At 39.0% G+C, this 17461-nt stretch overlaps 1 protein-coding gene and 1 long non-coding RNA gene across 3 annotated transcripts in view; one reads left to right on the top strand and one right to left on the bottom strand.

Moving 5' to 3' along the window:
• The first annotated feature begins 1520 nt into the window (after positions 1-1520).
• The window catches only part of UBA2 (ubiquitin like modifier activating enzyme 2), a 37092-nt gene continuing 21151 nt past the window's right edge, over positions 1521-17461 (top strand). The window contains exons 1-6 of one of the 2 annotated variants that reach the window (XM_082708628.1): positions 1521-2124; positions 4204-4287; positions 5484-5554; positions 7150-7214; positions 8564-8664; positions 10304-10425. In XM_082708628.1, coding sequence (XP_082564754.1) covers positions 1987-2124; positions 4204-4287; positions 5484-5554; positions 7150-7214; positions 8564-8664; positions 10304-10425 — 581 coding nt within the window. In that variant the 5' untranslated portion in view covers positions 1521-1986. Of the gene's footprint in view, positions 2125-2798; positions 2818-4203; positions 4288-5483; positions 5555-7149; positions 7215-8563; positions 8665-10303; positions 10426-17461 lie in introns of those variants that run through there. The other variant, XM_082708629.1, reaches the window with a different exon arrangement.
• The window catches only part of LOC309852323, a 42755-nt gene continuing 28120 nt past the window's right edge, over positions 2827-17461 (bottom strand). The window contains exon 3 of the long non-coding RNA XR_014305172.1: positions 2827-2918. This is a non-coding gene — a long non-coding RNA (uncharacterized lncRNA). The remainder of the gene's footprint in view (positions 2919-17461) is intronic.

Genomic DNA, 17461 nt, shown 5'->3' on the forward strand with positions numbered 1-17461 from the left:
TTGCTATTGTAGCAATATTCAGCATGTTAAGAAACGAAATTCAACTGATTGAGTTTGAAGATCTAACTGGCTTTATTCAATGATTCAGGATTCTGACCACAAAGATCTAGCAGGAAGAAAGGAGTTCTGAGGTGTTCAAAATGGGAGGTATTTATTGCTGAAGGATGGTGGGACAGGAAGTTAGAAGAGATTATTTCAGGCAAGGTTACCTATCCTTAGAAGGGTTTTATCAGGCAGATTAAATCGCTAGTTGCAGACCGGGAAATTCCAGACTGATTGGTTTAAAATTCCACTCCTGGGAAAGTCTGAAACTGCAGTTAGGTTAGGTATTAACTCAGTTTAGCACAATTGACTCCATTTTTAGCCTTCTGTTTCTTTTTTGAAGCACCTCTATCACATTACATAATAATCTTTCTTTTTAGTATTTGGAATAATTTTTTCTTATTTTAGAATTAGCATTTTCTTTGAGGAGCATGAGCATCTGGAAATACAGAAAAGCCTAAAAAAGAAAAATTATCCACAATTTCATCACACATAGATACACAAAAATATTAACAGTTGTTTTCTTCCTGCTTTTTAATTTTGTTTTTATAAAATTTAGTCATACAAATGGTTTTGTATCTTTTAACATTATATTGTTAATATATTATTATATGATATGTTATTAATACGACTTTTGATTATTGCGAAATTACTCTTGTTTAAAAAAAAAAAGGACAAGCCCAAAATGGAGTTGCTTAGGCTAAGCCTCACATCACCAAGCAGAGACTTAATTACAGTTAGGGTTCTCCCAGAAATGGACTCTTAAACCAGTCAGTCAGGAATTGCCTGATCAGGGGTGCCTGACTGGCTCATTGAGGAGAGTGTGCGACTCTTGATCTCAAGGTTGTGAGTTTAAGCCCCACGTTGTGTGTAGAGATTACTTAAATAAGTATTTAAAAAGGTAATCTACCCGATAATCCCCTAAAGGAAAGTAACCTTGCAATAACCAACACATTTCTGTATAATTTCCTTGCTGCTTCTCCCTTCTAGCCATGAAAATCTTTCATTTTAAAACTCCTCAGATTGTCATCACCTAGATTGAATGCCGCCCAATTCGAATAGAGTTTTGCCCAAATAAAATTTTTAAAATATGCCTCCGTTACCTTAACACCCTCTAGAAAAGCTCTGCTTTAGAATCCTTACTTCTAGCTATGGGAGTGTTTTGATTTCCTATCTCTTGACCACAGGGACTGTTACACTTTTTCTTTCGCTGGCTTCATAAGTGAAAAAAAAATTTTTTTTTAAGATTTTATTTATTTATTTTAAGATTTTATTTATTTGACAGAGAGAGATCACAAGCAGGCAGAGAGGCAGGCTGGGGGGGGGGGCGGGGGAAGCAGGCTCCCCACTGAGCAGAGAGCCCGATGTGGGGCTCAATCCCAGGGCTCTGGGATCATGACCCGAGCTAAGGCAGAGGCTTTAACCCACTGAGCCACCCAGGAGCCCCATAAGTGAAAAAAATTTTAAGTACTATTTTACATTTCTTCGATTAAATTTTATGTTTATTGATCATATTGTTCATTGTGCCTCTTCACATCCTTGGCCTATATTTGTTGCTCGGGTGACATTTGTTTTCTTGTTGATCTGTAAGAGCTCTTTACATACTGGGGCGTGTGTCTTCTAAGGTGTTAGCCTTGGCTCTGAGTTCAAACCCCAGGCTAAAAGGTGGCCCTCAGGTTTCCTAACGCCAAACCGCGGTTCATCGCGCGTCTGTGAAAAACACGACGGGGCTGGAGTAGAGCGGGAGGTGTGTGAGATCCTTCACGCAAAGCCCCACCGGGGCCCGGGAGATCCACTCCTCAGGTCCCGGGCGTCGCCCGATCCGCGCCAACTGGCGGCCGTAGTGCGCAGGAACGGAAGTTGGGCCGCCCTTCCCCCACCTGCTTCCGGCCGCGGCTCAGTTCTCGCGCCTCCGCCTCCGCCGCGGCTCGTGGTCGTCCCGCCATGGCACTGTCGCGGGGACTGCCTCGGGAACTGGCCGAGGCCGTGGCCGGGGGCCGGGTGCTGGTGGTGGGTGCGGGCGGCATCGGCTGCGAGCTCCTCAAGAACCTCGTGCTCACCGGCTTCTCCCACATCGACCTGGTGAGGGCCAGGCGTGCGCGCGGGCTGAATGGCGGGCGGTCTTGCCGGGGCCGGGGGCTCGGGCTCCGGAGGTCGGGACCAGAGTTGAGGGGGCGGGGGTGGCGGCAGCAGGCCGGGAAGCTCCGGGGTCGTGGCTGTCTGCGGAGAGGGCGCTTCTCGGCGGGGCCTGAGCTTGCCTCGCTGCACGCCCGGTCCGCTCCGGACGCCAGAGAGGCCGCGGGCTGGGGTCTTCCGGGCGTCGCGCCGCGCGGCCCCCCCCTGCCTCCCTGGCAGCGCCAATTTGTGGCGGTTCTGGGCTGTGGAAGCGACCTCGTGTGTTTTCGCTTCAGAGCAGTTCCCCAGCTGTAGTAGGAGGCAGGACGTGATTGTTGGAGTCTCGTGGATGTTGTGACTTCATTTCGGCGGTCTCCCTTAACTCAGAAATACTGGTCCAGAGCAGAGGGTGGCGGTAATAGGAGCCAGTACGTCGTGAGCGCTTGTCCCGAGCCCGGCGCAGTTCTGAGCGGTTAACTTGGCGTTAACGCGTCTAATCTTAGCTACCTCTATAAGGTTGCAAACGCCATTTTCATCCCCCCCCTTTTTTTTTTTTAAACAGACGAGAAGAAAAGTGAGGTTTAGAGGGGTTTTAGTAACTTATTTGGGTCACGAAGCAAGTGGCAGGACTCCTTTGGGACTCGCGCTCCTCTGTTGTGGGTACGATCTGCGTGACTGTCATTGTTATCTCCATAGATTCAGTCACTCTTGTCGTTAAAGATGTCGGTGAGGATTTTAACTTTTGCACTCACGTACAGTGGCTGTAATTTTAAATCATTTCTGTTAAACTTTAGAGATTGGGGATGTAGTAGGCGTTCGGCTGTGAGTTTAAATTGTCTTAAAGCATAGTGGAAGCACGGAATGGAAAAAAGTGGAAGTGGCAGACTGAGCTAATAGATGAGTGACTGAGGAGGGGGAGAATTCACACTTTTTTTTTTTTAACTGTTAAAAGGTTAGTCTTCCCATCCAGGTCAGTACTGCAGATCCAGATGTGATTGTGCATTGTGCCTTAGCTGGTAACTACTGCTGCATGTTTAAAAGAACAGTTTTGTAATAGAGGAGACAGTGGATTGGGCACCTGAAAAGTAAATGCTGACTCTTTTATTTGATTCAGCTTTTGTAATAAATGTGGAAAGTACAAATAGAAAATGTTTAGATGGTTATATAATATTTTCCAGAATTCTGATCAAAACTGTTAAGATGTTTTACTATTAGAATGTTCGATTACTTGTCATGTAAATTTATTGAAATGGGATGAAAATCATTATTATTTTCTTCCCTTATGTTTATTTTAAAGCAACAATTAGTTAAAACTTAAAATGTAACACTTTTGAAACCTCATGTAAACATTTCCTTTAACAGCCCTTAGGTAATAATAATTGTAAATGGAATTGTATGTAGATGAAGACTTGAACTAAAGCAGCAAAAATTCAATAACTCTGCCAGGTATCATTTAAGAAAAAAGTCCCAGTTGAATCTAATGTAACGGACTTGAAAGAATAATTAGATTGGTAGATAAATGAATTATCTATTTATTTTCAACAGACGCATAATTTTATGCCATCTAGGGAATTTCCAAACATACTTCTCAGGATGATTAAACAACAAAAAATTGGTCCGTCCTTAAAAAAATTTTTTTTAAGATTTTATTTATTTATTTGACAGAGAGATCATAAGTAGGCAGAGAGAGGAGGAAGCAGGCTCCCCGAGAAGCAGAGAGCCCAATTCAGGGCTCCATCCCAGGACCCTGAGATCATGACCTGAGCCGAAAGCAGAGGCTTAACCCACTGAGCCACCCAGGCGCCCCCTTTCTAAAATATTTTTTGAGAAAGTAATCTCTGAAATTAAATCCCAAGTTTTTAAAAATATGTGTTAAATTATTTTTATCAGCTTAATAATTTTGGTATTACTGGTTGATAATGAAAAACATTTTTTTCTGCTAATGTAACAAATGGCAAAAGTTTTGGGTTATGGATACTGAGGATAGTGATATTGCTCAAACATACCAGAAAACGTGTGGTTTATCTGGAGTTTATGCACTTGTAGATTGATCTGGATACTATCGATGTCAGCAACCTCAACAGGCAGTTTTTGTTTCAAAAGAAACATGTTGGAAGATCAAAGGCCCAGGTAACTTTATTTTTTTTAATGCTATTTTTGTTTATTCATTAATATTTCTGCACTTTTTTGAGGGCAGATATCAGATTAATGGGACTCTTCAGTAGGCGGGAGAATATACTCTATACACAACACACACTCAATATACTCAGTAGGAGGAGAATGTACTCAATACTTGAGAGATTGTGAAGAATAAAGATGTAAAGGACTAAAGACTAAACGTTTACCCCCTGTTTTGGTCTGCTGAGGAAATAAATAGATGTGCTCTACCCAATCCTGTAAATGGTGTCCCATTCATATTTAAGTTTCTGATTGTTTCTTAGGATGAGCATTGTTTCAGTGTTCCCTAGAGGTTGACTGCTTTATATATATGAGGGCTAGAGAAACTACAGCCTATATGGTCTTGTTGCTCTTTTTTCTAAAAGGGTGGCCTTTCCTGAGGTTCTAGCCACCTTGACCTTTCTTTAGTTCCTTGAATGTTTCATCTTGATTCAGGGTCTTAAAGCGTCTTTTCATTTTGCTTTTCTCCCAACCTTTTCGGCAAACTCCCACCTTTTTCTCCTTTTTAGTTTTCAAATTTTGGCTTTCTTCTCTAGGGATACAATCTGAATAAACCTTGTAGACTAAGTCAGACCTTCCTATTAAAACAACTTCTACTTTTTCTTGTCTTTAAATTTTTTTTTAACTTATTTAAAAGGAATCTCCACACCCAATGCAGGGTTCAAACTCACAACCACGAGGTGAGATCCAGCATGCTCTTCCGACTGAGCCAGCCAGGCACCCTATAGCTTCTAATTTTTCTAGGTGTGATTTATCATAGTTTGTAGTTTTGTTTATCCACATTGATTAGTGTCACTTTGGCTCACCAAGTTCTTCATGTAGATTCTGGCACATACAAGATACTCAGTAAATGTTGAATGAATGAATGAATCACACTTAGTTACTGCATTTTATATTTTTGTTGAATCTTGCCATTCGTGTAGATGTGTATAAAGGAAGGGACCAGCTCTCCTGTTATTTTGTAATTATGTGTGTATCTTAATCTTAATGAAGTTTTGTCACATTTTTATATTTCTTTAGTTTTTAATAAATAGGATATGTAAGTAGGTGAAATAAAAGTGTTATGTGCCGTAAATAAACTTGAAATATAGAGAGAAATGTTGTAGCTATTTAGTAGATTAATAATTTAGTGTTGTTTGTTTTTCCAGGTTGCCAAAGAAAGTGTACTGCAGTTTTACCCAAAAGCTAATATCATAGCCTACCATGACAGCATCATGAAGTATGTTCTAATTATTATGTTGCAAAATTGTGTTTGTTGTGAATTAAACTTTGAGAGCATTAGGTATTTTATTAGTCAGATACAGGAGTTTGAAGTCATTCTGCTTTTTTCTTTTCTTTTCCTTTTCCTTTTTTTTTTTTTTAAGATTTTACTTATTTGAAAGAGACCGGGAGAGAGGAAACACAAGCAGAGGAAGTGGGAGAGGGAGAAGCAGGGGAGCCCAATGCGGGGCTCTATGCCCAGGACCCTGGGATTGTGGCCTGAGCCAAAGGCAGACGCTTAACAACGGAGTCACCTAGGCATCCCATCATTCTGCTTTTTAAAAATGATTTTCCCCTCCTAACTATAGAGAACAGACTGATGATTATCAGAGGGGAGGTTCTTTGGGGGTGGGTGGGTAAAATATGTGATGGGAATTAAGGAGGGCACTGGTGATGAGCACCAGGTGTTGTATGTAAGTGTTGAATCACTGTATAACTAATATTATACTGTATGTTAACTAACTGAAATTTAAATAAAAACTTAGAAAAATGATTTTTCTGGAAAAATTAAAATGTGGTTGTGCCCACATAATAAGTTGAGTTTTATTAACAGTTTATACATATGATTTAAATGAGTTCGGTAAGAAGTAAGATATTTTAATACTTTAAATAAATAAGTTACTTGGAAACTTATAAGGGCCTTGTATTTTTGTTTTAAATAAAGATAAACTATGCAAAATCATTATATGTGATGATTCAGACTTCTAAATATATTGGTCTCATTCTGATTGATTTCAGCTCTGGTCTTTTTCAGTTTAAAAGGTTCTTTCCCAAAATAATTTGTTTATTTGGACTTTGACTTCAGTAATATAACACTAGGAATTGTAACAGGGCCATAGTTTTCACCGTTCATAAATATGCTCTGATCTCAGTAAAGATAGAGTAAATATGTAATTTTGGAAGTGTTGAAACAAAGGAACCCTGGATCTAAATTATCCTTTATAGTTGTCTAACTTATAAGTAAATGATATTAGAAATAATAACTTATTGTTTAAGGTCTGGAGTTAGAGAAAATCTTAGACTTTTTCAGGAAATTTGTATCCATTTTTTTTTTTTTTTTTTTTAATTTCTGGATGTTTGCTCTGCAAACCTTGTGGTTCTATAACCCCCGTACCCTGTTTTGCTTTCCCAGTGCTGCTAAAAGCAGGGACTCTAGAGGCCTGAACCCTGCCTGATCCTGACCATGTGAGGTGAAGCTAGAGGCCAGGCAGATCCTGGGAATGTGCTTTTTGTATGTTCCCAGGCTGCCCGGGGTAGGCCTGGTGGGACTGGTGAAGTCATGCCATCTTTCTGCCAGTGTGAGATCTTGGTCTTGGGCCCTAGATTGCTGAGCAAAAAGCATGTCTAGTCATAGGAATTAAGGGGAAATGATTTCTTTGAAATCTCCTGTGGAGTTTTGAAGAAGTCAAACCTATTATATGATACAGATCCCTAACATCCAATTATTTTTGCACTGTTACTTTAATATACTTTTTAGGACCCTATATTCTGCTGTGATGATCAGCTGTAAGGCCAGTTGTTTTGGTGACACTTGTTTTTTGTTTTGTTTTGTAGCCCTGACTATAATGTGGAATTTTTTCGACAATTTATATTGGTTATGAATGCTTTAGATAACCGAGGTGAGATTACTTTAATACATTTAATTCCTAAGTATCCCCCCCCCCAACAAGGCCATTTCCACTTTTAGTGTTTAAAGTATTCCTTATGAGTTATATCTAGAGTGAAGTAAGATTAGGTTTAAAATTTGCCAGTTGATTGTAATTTTAACTAGAACTGGTTTCAGGCAGGAATTTAGCTATCATATACTCTGCTGTTCCATCAAAACGTGTGAACATAGAAGTTGTTAAAATCGCTAAAGAGGGTGACTACATATGGTATGTGGGTGTGTGCTTGTTTCAGAGTATCCCATCACTTAAGCACAGTGTGACTTCCTTCGTTTACATGGAGATCTAAGAAATATCAGTACCTGTATCTCCTATCTCATCTCATCTCAAGACTAGTTAAGTCAGACTCTCAGAATGGCGCCTGATCATCACATTTTTTTCAGTTTCCCACGTGATTCTAAAGTGCGATCAAGGCTGTAAAACCACTGTTTTAAGACTGGGGCAAGAGGATGTCAGAGTTAGTATAGCTGCCATGGATCCTGAATTATTTTAGGTATAGGTGGTGCTGTAAGAGAACAGACTGGATTCTGTTTAGATGTACATATTTTAGACCATTTAAAGCTTTCCACAATAGGAGGTAATGTTTCTTCAGTCAAGTGTTGTATAGCCAGTCATTGTTCTACATGTAAAACAACATTTGTGGGGTGGTTTGTAACCATTTTGAGCCAGAAATACAAACAACAACAACAAAACACAAAGTAGCATGAGAAAGGGTCAGAATGACTTTTTTTTGGGTAAGATGTTATTTATTTGAGAGAGTGCACATGAGTGAGGGGCGAGGGCCAGAAAAAGAGAACATCTCAAGTGGCCCTGCGCTGAGCATGGAGCCCAAAGAGCCTAATCGCACCACGCTGAGATCACCTGAGCCAAAGTCAAGAGTCGGGTACTCAACCGGCTGAGCTACCCAGGTGGCCCAGATTGACTTTTAACTAGACTCTTTATTTCCCTTGTCTTAAACTGCCTTAACGGTTCAAAGTTGATATTCCACATTCTTCATCTACTTCCATTTGTTACATGATATTTTATTAGAATAATAGTAAGGACTCAGAATACATTGAAATAATGTTGTAACCAAGATTAATAGAGTAGGCACATCAATGGAATAAATTTGTGATATAAATTCCTTATGTTTGCAATTTGCTAGTGAATGTCTCTTAAGTATAATAGTTTTATTACTCTGGGTCATAGCTATAAGAAAATTGTATAACAAATTTAAAAAAATACTTTGGGTAAATGTTATCCTAATTGAAGTAACTGATTTTTTTTCCCCCATAAACCCCTGCTAACTAGTATTTTTCTTCCAGCTGCCCGCAACCATGTTAATAGGATGTGTCTGGCAGCTGATGTACCTCTTATTGAGAGTGGAACTGCTGGTTACCTTGGGCAAGTAACTACCATCAAAAAGGTAAAGTAAGTTTTTTATTTTTACTTCCCAGATATTTATTTGGGACCTTAAGGAGGGAAGACATAAACTTTGAATTTATATGATACAGGCTGGTCATCATCCAAAATGTGGGGATTTTTGTGCTCTGATAAAACTTAGATACTATAAAGGTGATACAAAGAATATAGTTTTCTTTTGTTTTTGTTTTTTAACTCTGTGCTACTTGGCTTCTATAGCTTATATATTAAAATTACTAGAATGGTAAGCATAATAACATTGCCTTTTTAAATTCTTGATAGCTATGAGACTATATGTCATGCTATAGTTGATGGATGATAAAACCACCTTTTGCAACTTTACTTATTATCTAAAGTATGGACTTAATAGACCTGAAGAATACTTAGAAAATTTTTGGTATAGTTGTGAAATACTTCAAGCGTTTAGAAGAAACTAAAGAATAATAGAGCAAGTAAGGACCTGTGGACTCATAACCCAGTTTCATAAAATTCAGCATTGTGATTTTTATTCTTTTGGTTCTTTAGGAAATTAAACCAGATACATTTGAAGAGTCATTTTGCAGGTTTTGAAACCAAAAGTTGAATTAAACTCCACTTAAAATTTGCGACTCTTGTCCATTATTTGGCAGTTTACCCATGTTGGAAATTGTGGCACTGCTGCTTTTGTTTTAGCTGATAAATACTACTCTTGGAAGATTATTTAGTATCCTTTTACAAAGACTGTTATAAATATCTGTGTATTAAATTTCGTTAGATCAGTGGAGTCTTTCAGAGTCCGTTCATAGGTCACAGCAGTAGTTCTCTTTTTCACTGTGATTTGAGGGATGGCTACCCCCAAGAAGGTTTACTGAAAGGACACCAGAAATGGTATTGTGGAGAAAATCCTCATCTGCTGCCATTTATATTAAAACGATTGGCAGGTTTTGGTTCTTTAACCATTATTAGAAAGACATTGCTCGTTAACCTGATCCTAAGGTACTAGTATGTATTAAGACTGAGGTTAAAAATTGCTGAAATGAGGAATGTTCATTTGATGGTTTTGAAAATTTTTCTTAGGTGCCTCAAGGATTTCTTACGTTGCAAATTAAAATGTAACCCTAGCTCTACAAAATGAAGAGTATTTTGTTTGGTAATATCTAGGATTTTTCTGTGTATCTAGGTGGTTCTTGAAATTACTACTTTTAGTTTTCTTAATGTTTAGGGGATTATAAGGTAAGGCTGTGAATGATAATTAAATAACTGGGGTCCACACCTTTGAGAGAATTGGTGAGAAAGCTGTTGTTTGTCTGTCTAGTAGTTTTTCTTTTGTTTAGTGTGATTAAGGTAAACTTCTTGTGTTTGATACTCAGGTGCAGTGTGGTTTTGTTTTGTTTTTTGTTTTGGGCTTGTTGAAAGTGTTGTTTACTGGGCCAGGAGTCAGGAATCCTGGCTTAGAATTAGCTGTCAGTGTGATCGATTCAGTTCACTTTTGTTATAGTTCCTTGTTGATAATGTAAGAATTTTGGAGTCACTGATATTATAAAATTTCCTTGACAGTTAGAATGTAGATGAATGAATATTTATGATGATACTATTTTATAATGTTGAAAAAACACCATCATGGTGTTTTTTTTAAATACTTTTCTCATATTCTGACTTTGCAGGGTGTAACTGAGTGTTATGAATGTCATCCCAAACCTACCCAGAGAACTTTTCCTGGCTGTACAATTCGTAACACACCTTCTGAACCTATTCATTGCATCGTTTGGGCAAAGTATTTGTTCAAGTAAGAGTGTATATATTTCCTGGTGTATTTTTAGTACTGATAATGGGAAATGAGGTCATTTTTATTTATATATTTTAGAGTATACCTAGGAGGAATTTTAATTAATTATTTAATTTTTTAAAAAGGTTTTATTTCTTTATTTGACAGAGAGAGAGATCACAAGTAGGTAGAGAGAGGGGGAAGCAGGTTCCCTGCTGAGCAGAGAGCCTTATGCGGGGCTCGATCCCAAGGACCCTGACATCATGACCTGAGCTGAAGGCAGAGGCCCGACCCACTGAGCCACCAGGCACCCGAGGAATATTTTTTTAAATATGGGAAAGAGATTTTCCGTTAACTTTCTTGTAATATTTTTTTTTAAGATTTATTTATTTATTTGACAGAGAAATCATAAGTAGGGAGAGAGGCAGGCAGAGAGAGACACAGGGAAGCAGGCTCCCTCCTGAGCAGAGTGCCCAATGCGGGCACGATCCCAGGACCCTGAGACCAAGACCTGAGCCTCGTGCAGAGGCTTAACCCACTGAGCCCCCCAGGCGCCCATCTTGTAATATTTCTTGGGCTCAATTCAGCCAGCAATGCATGCATGTCTGATATATACCATGGACTATTTAGACTTGGGAAGTCAGATACTGGAGACAGACATATAACTAAATTCAGATCTATATAACTGAATTCAAATCTGTGTATTTGGAACTATGAAAATATACTTAGAAGTAATTTAATGGTTAAAGTTAAAAATAAGTTAAAAATATTTTGTAATGGTAATATTTTTAATGGAAGTTAAAAATACTTTGTAATGGTAATGAAAATAACTGCATGTGAAACTTGGATGCATGGTATGTGGCAGTTGGAAGAAAGGTTGTAGGCTTACACACATGAAGAAAGATGGGCATTAACGAGCTAAGGACCCAACTTAAATAGAAAAAGGATAAACTCTGAGGAAATAAGTGGGAAGGATATAATTGAGGTAAGAGGAAAAACATACTTCGTTGAGTTCAGTCAAGAAAAGGAGAGAGAAATAACAAACTGGGGAATGTAATCTCAGCACAGATTTAAATGATAGTAAAGAACAAACGGATGATAATAAAAAGATGGTGCCTGTATACAGAGATTTTTAATGATCTGGATAAATTATTTTTTTATTTACTTTTTTTATTTTAGAGAGATAATACAGGGAGAGGGAAAGAATCTCAAGCAGACTCTGGGTTATAATGCAGAACTTGATAGGGGGCTGATCTCATGAAATGACTCACGAAATCACGACCTGAATTGAAACTCAAGAGTTGGATCCTTAACTGACTGCGTCACCCAGGCGCTTCTGGATAAATTCATTTGGGGGGGAGGGGGAACCTGACTTAAAAAGAAGAAAGCCTGAACAGTACTATATCGTAGGGGAATTTAATAAGTGGTTTAAATTCTGAATAATATACCAAACCTATGTGAATTTACTGGTGATTTCCACTAAACTTGTAAGTACTGTATCATTATAATGTTAAATAAATTGTCCTGGAGACATTTTAATGACACTTAAATACTTAAATACTTCTTAGGTTGTATTGTGCTGTTGTGTCTCTTATCATGAACCACTTAAGGCCATTAATGGAATAAAAGGTGAATTTCAAGACTTTTTTTTTTTTTTTTTAATAATTTATTGATTTGAGAGAGCACACATGTTCATGCTTAGCCCTATTAGAATGTGGGAAGGAGCAGAGGCGTAAAAGGAGAGAAACAGATTCCTCATGGTTTCTCAGAGCCCAAGCAGCTCAGTCTCGTGACTCTGAGATTATGACCCTGAGTGGAAATCAAGAGTTAGACATTTAACCGATTGAGCTACCCAGGCACCCCTCATGATAAAAATTTTCTTCTTTTTTTTAAATTGCTGGCCAGAGAGAGCACAAGCAGGGATAGACAAAGGGAGGGAAAAGCAGGCTCCCCACAGAGCAAGGAGCTAGATGTGGGACTTGATCCCAGGACCCTGGGATCATGACCCAAGCCAAAGGCAGGCACTCAGCTAACTGTGCCACCAAGGGATCCCAAAAATTCTTAATAAAATAAGAACATTTTATCAACCTGGTAAAAGATACTTAAAAACCTGCAACAAACATTGGTTCATTGGTTTTCTTTATTTTTTGATTAAGATATAATGTATATACACTCAGAAAAGTACCATACAATGGTATAACAATGAAATTTCATTAAAAATGCACTTTGTAGGGCACCTGGGTGGCTCAGTGGGTTAAGCCTTTGTGTTCAGCTCAGGTCATGGTCTCAGGGTCCTGGGATCGACCCCCCCCATCGGGCTCTGCTTAGCGGAGAGCCTGCTTCCCCGTCTCCCTCTGCCTGCCTCTCTGCCTACTTCTAATCTCTCTCTTTCAAATAAATAAAACATTTTTTTTTTTTTAATACACTTTTGGGGGCGCCTGGGTGGCTCAGTGGGTTAAAGCCTCTGCCTTTGGCTCAGGTCATGATCCTAGGGTCCTGGGATCAAGCCCCGCATCGGGCTCCCTGCTCAGCAGGGAATCTGCTTCCCTCTCTCTCTCTGCCTGCCTCTCTGCCTACTTGTGATCTCTGTCTGTCAAATAAATAAAAAAAAATCTTTTAAAAAAAATAAACTTTTGGGGCGCCTAGGTGGCTCAGTGGGTTAGTAAGCCTTTTGCCTTTGGCTCAGGTCATGATCTCAGGGTCCTGGGATTGAGCCTCGTATCGGGCTCTCTGTTCAGCGTAGAGCCTGCTTCCTCTTCTCTCTCTGTCATCCTCTCTGCCTACTTGTGATCTCTGTCAAATAAATAAATAAAATCTTTAGGAAAACCACATTTTGTAAATTATTTGGCAAACAGTTTTTCTTTTTAACAGAGTTACAGTTTCAAATTTATAGAAATACTGAGATGATAATACAGTGTTCCCATCCAGTTACTCTTTCATAATTGTTTGTATGACACTAACATAAAGTAATTAATGAACCACTATTGACACCCTATTTTTTTTTTTGTAAGATTTTATTTATTGGACACAGAGATCACAAGTAGGCAGAGAGGCAGGCAGGCAGAGACCGGGAAGCAGGCTCCCCACTGAGCACAGAGCCCAATGCGGGGCTCGATACCAGGACGCTGAGATCATGACCCAAGCTGAGGGCAGAAGCTTAATCCACTGAGCCACCCAGGCGCCCCAGTTGATACCTTATTTATTAACTTATTAAAGTCCGTAGTTTAATCAGAGAGTCCTTTGTTTTTACCCCTCCTCCCTTTTCTGTTCCTTGATACTGTGTTACCATTAATTGTCTGTCATATATCTTTAGGCCTCCTTTGGCTCTGATGGTTTCTTAGACTTTCCTCCTTTTTTATGACCTGATAATTTTGAGGAGTGCTGGTCAGGTATTTTGTAGGATGCCCCACTAGGGAAATTTTTTCATCATGTTAATGCTGTTATTATGAGCTATTAGGAGGGAAATCACAGAGGTTGATAAATTTCTGTTTTCATCACATCATATGAAGAGTAAATATGTTACTGACATGATTTATAACTGTTAGTGTTGGTCTTGGTCACTTAACTAAGGTAGTGCTTGTCAGGTTTCTTCAGGATAGTTATTCTCCCCACCTTCCCGCTTTTACACTGTACCATGCACTTTGGAGGGAAGTCACTGCAGCTCACACCTAAGGAATGGGAACAGTGTTCTATTTCCTTGAGGGCTGAGTATCTACATAATTAGAGTTTTCTGCCTAGAAAGTTTGTCTCTTCTCACCTGTCTGTTGACATATTCATCATTTATATCCGCATGCATTCATATTGAATACATTTTATACTTTGGTTTAAGTCCAATAGTATATTTTGTTGCTTAGATTGTTCTAGCTTTGGCCACTGGGAGCTCTTTCTGTTAGCTCTATGCTTTTAGACATGCTGCCATCAACGTGGGTGGAGGTGTTTGGGGAGCAGTTCCTTGCTTTCTGGTACTAAATGTTCCAGGCTCATTATGTTATTTCCTGCTATAGACTCAGACCTTTCTCCAAGGAGCCCTGATACCTTTTACTGAAGGATGGCATTAGAAACCAAGATCTGAATGCTTGGCATGCAAGGTGTCATATCTTTTGGGCCCTCTTAGCCAACAGAGCAAAAATATATCTATACTAATCTGTATATGTACACAAATTTGTAAACATATCTGTATATTAAGCTAAACATGAATTCATACTGGTTGTGCTTATTCATACTGGTTATTTATGATGGTCCAGCTCTAATCCATTGTAATCATTCTAGCTTTCTCCCCTTGCTTTTCTGTACAGTCCCACACTCAGTCAGAAACTTCCACTATTTGCCATCCATATACAATACAAGCATTACTTTTAAATATTTTTGAAAGTTTTTTTTGTTTATTTGAGAGAGCATGCACACAAGTGGGGAGAGGGGCAGAGGGAGAAGACGACCTCTGATGAGCCTGACACAGGGCTCTATCTCAGGATAGAGCCTAGGATCATGACCCAAGCTGAAGGCAGATGCCCAACCGCTTGAGCCACCCAGGTGCACCAATATAAGCATTATTTATTTATTTATTTATTTTTAAATTTTATTTTTTGAACAGAGGTGCTGTTCATTTGTTTGTTTGTTTATTTGACAGAGAAATCACAAGTAGGCAGAGAGGCAAGCAGAGAGAGAGGGTGAAGCAGGCTTCCTGTTGAGCAGAGAGCCCAATGTGGGGCTCGATCCCAGGATGTGAGATCATGACTTGAGGCGAAGGCAGAGGCCTAACCCACTGAGCCACCCAGGCACCCCTATAAGCATTATTTTTAATGATAAAAGTTACACGTCATCCCCTTTGAAATCAGAGCTGGCATGAGGATGCCCGTTATTGCTGCTGCTTGTAATGATGTTCCTAGCCCACACAATAAGACAAAATGGAAATATAGGAGAAGAGATGAGAAAAAAGAAACATCACTCTTCATGTACAGTATAGTTACTTGTATAAAAAGCTCCAAAGAACCTATAGACAGATTATTAGAAATGATGACAGTTTAGCAGCATGGCTGTACATTTCTATATGCTGAGCAGAGAGACTGCTTCCCGCTACCTGCCCCCCGTAACCCCCCACCTGCCTCTCTGCCCACTTGTGATCTCTGTCCAAAAAAAAAAAAAAATCAGTGTTTGTACTGGAACTTGTTCAGCTGATAATAAAATTTATATATATTCCTGGAAAGGAGTAGGTTGAAGTGACTTGTTCTGATAGATGTCAAGGTTTGAAATAAGCCAAAAGGAACTTACAGCGTGTTGCTGGTATAGAGATAGGAAAACAGACCATTAGGACAATGCAGAGCTCATGACCAAGGTTGGGTAAGAGATCCCAAATGAAAGAAGGAATTAATTAAAGGTAGAACAATTCATAATCAATGTGGAAAAAGCATTCTCTACTTTAAATAATATATAGGGTGCCTGGGTGGCTCAGTGGTTTAAGCCTCTGCCTTCGGCTCAGGTCATGATCTCAGGGTCCTGGGATCAAGTCCCGCATCAGGCTCTCTGCTTGACAGAGAGCCTGCTTCCTCCTCTCTCCCTCTGCCTGCCTCTCCCTACTTGTGATCTCTGTCAAATGAATAAATAAAATCTTAAAATATATATATTTATATATAAAAATTAAGTCCAGATGGATTAAGTACTTAGATGTCAACAGAAAAAATCTTTCTAATAAAGGGAAGAATCTTCAGGGAACAATGTCTCAAGACACAAAGTGCTAACCATAAAAGAAAGGGTTGATGCATTCAAATTAATTAAATACTTCTTGTCAAAAGACATTATGAGAAAATATTTGCAGCATAAAGTCAACTAAAAAATTATGATCTTAGGGGTGCCTGGGTGATTCATATGTTAAGCCTCAGCCTTCGGTTCAGGTCATGATCCCAGGGTCCTGGGATCAAGCCCCCTTATCAGGCTCCCTCCTCTGTGGGAAGCCTGCTTCTCCCTCTCCCACTCCCCCTGCTTCTGTTCTCTCTCTCGCTGTGACCCTCTCTGTCATATAAATACATAAAATCTTTAAAAAATAAAATAAATTATGATCTTAGAATATATTCATCAAGAAATAGCCTGACAAAATAATATGAACAGGCATTTTTTCACTTAGAGGGAAACCCTCATGGTAATAAGCAAATGAAGAAATGTTTAACTTCATGACTAACATGAAAAGTTAATAATAAAATCACAAGATACTATTTTATACTCAGTAATTTGGCCAAACGTTAAGTCTAGAGAGGAAGTGAATGGATAGGAGCTCTTTACATGCCTTTGTGAGGGTGAAAATTGGTACAGTGACTGGGAAACAAGTGGGCATTTTCTTGTAGGGTATATTAGGAGTTTTGAGAAGCTTTGAGATGATAGCTTTTCCTTTTTTTTTTTTTTTTTTTAAACTGTAAAGGATTCCTTTGAAAAGTACTTACAAGTACTTGTAAGTCAAGTACTTGAGGAAAGGTGGAACATTATATTCCTATAAGTGTTATTAAATAGTTTTTAGGATAACTAGATTAACAAAAGAGAATTCCTGCTTAATACATTGTTTCTGAAGGCCTTTTCATAGTGAAGAGATATATTACCATGGAATGAACACCTTAACTCACTTATTTTTAAACCTAGGTGAGCATCCAGCACATAGCAGATGTGTAATAATGTTTTTTTAATAGCTAGTTGCAGGTGTACTTCACAAGTATCATCTGGCATTGGAATGTTGTCCAAGTAAAATGAAAAGGCTGCTCACCTATGTCTTTCTTTTTCTTTTCAAGATTTTATTTATTTAATTTATTTATTTAAAGTTTTTAAAATTTATTTATTTGACAGAGATCACAAGTAGGCAGAGAGGCAGGCAGAGAGAGAGGAAGGGGAAACAGGCTCCCTGCTGAACAGATTGAGCCTGATGCGGGGCTCGATCCCAGAACTCTGGTATCATGACCTGAGCCGAAGGCAGAGGCTTTAATCCACTGAGCCACCCAGGCGCCCCCAGATTTTATTTATTTGACAGAGATCACAAGTAGGCAGAGATGCAGGCGGGGGGGTTGGGGGGGAGCAGGCT

This window comes from Mustela nivalis (genome assembly GCF_964662115.1).
Source record: "Mustela nivalis genome assembly, chromosome: 18".
Classification (NCBI taxonomy): domain Eukaryota; kingdom Metazoa; phylum Chordata; class Mammalia; order Carnivora; family Mustelidae; genus Mustela; species Mustela nivalis.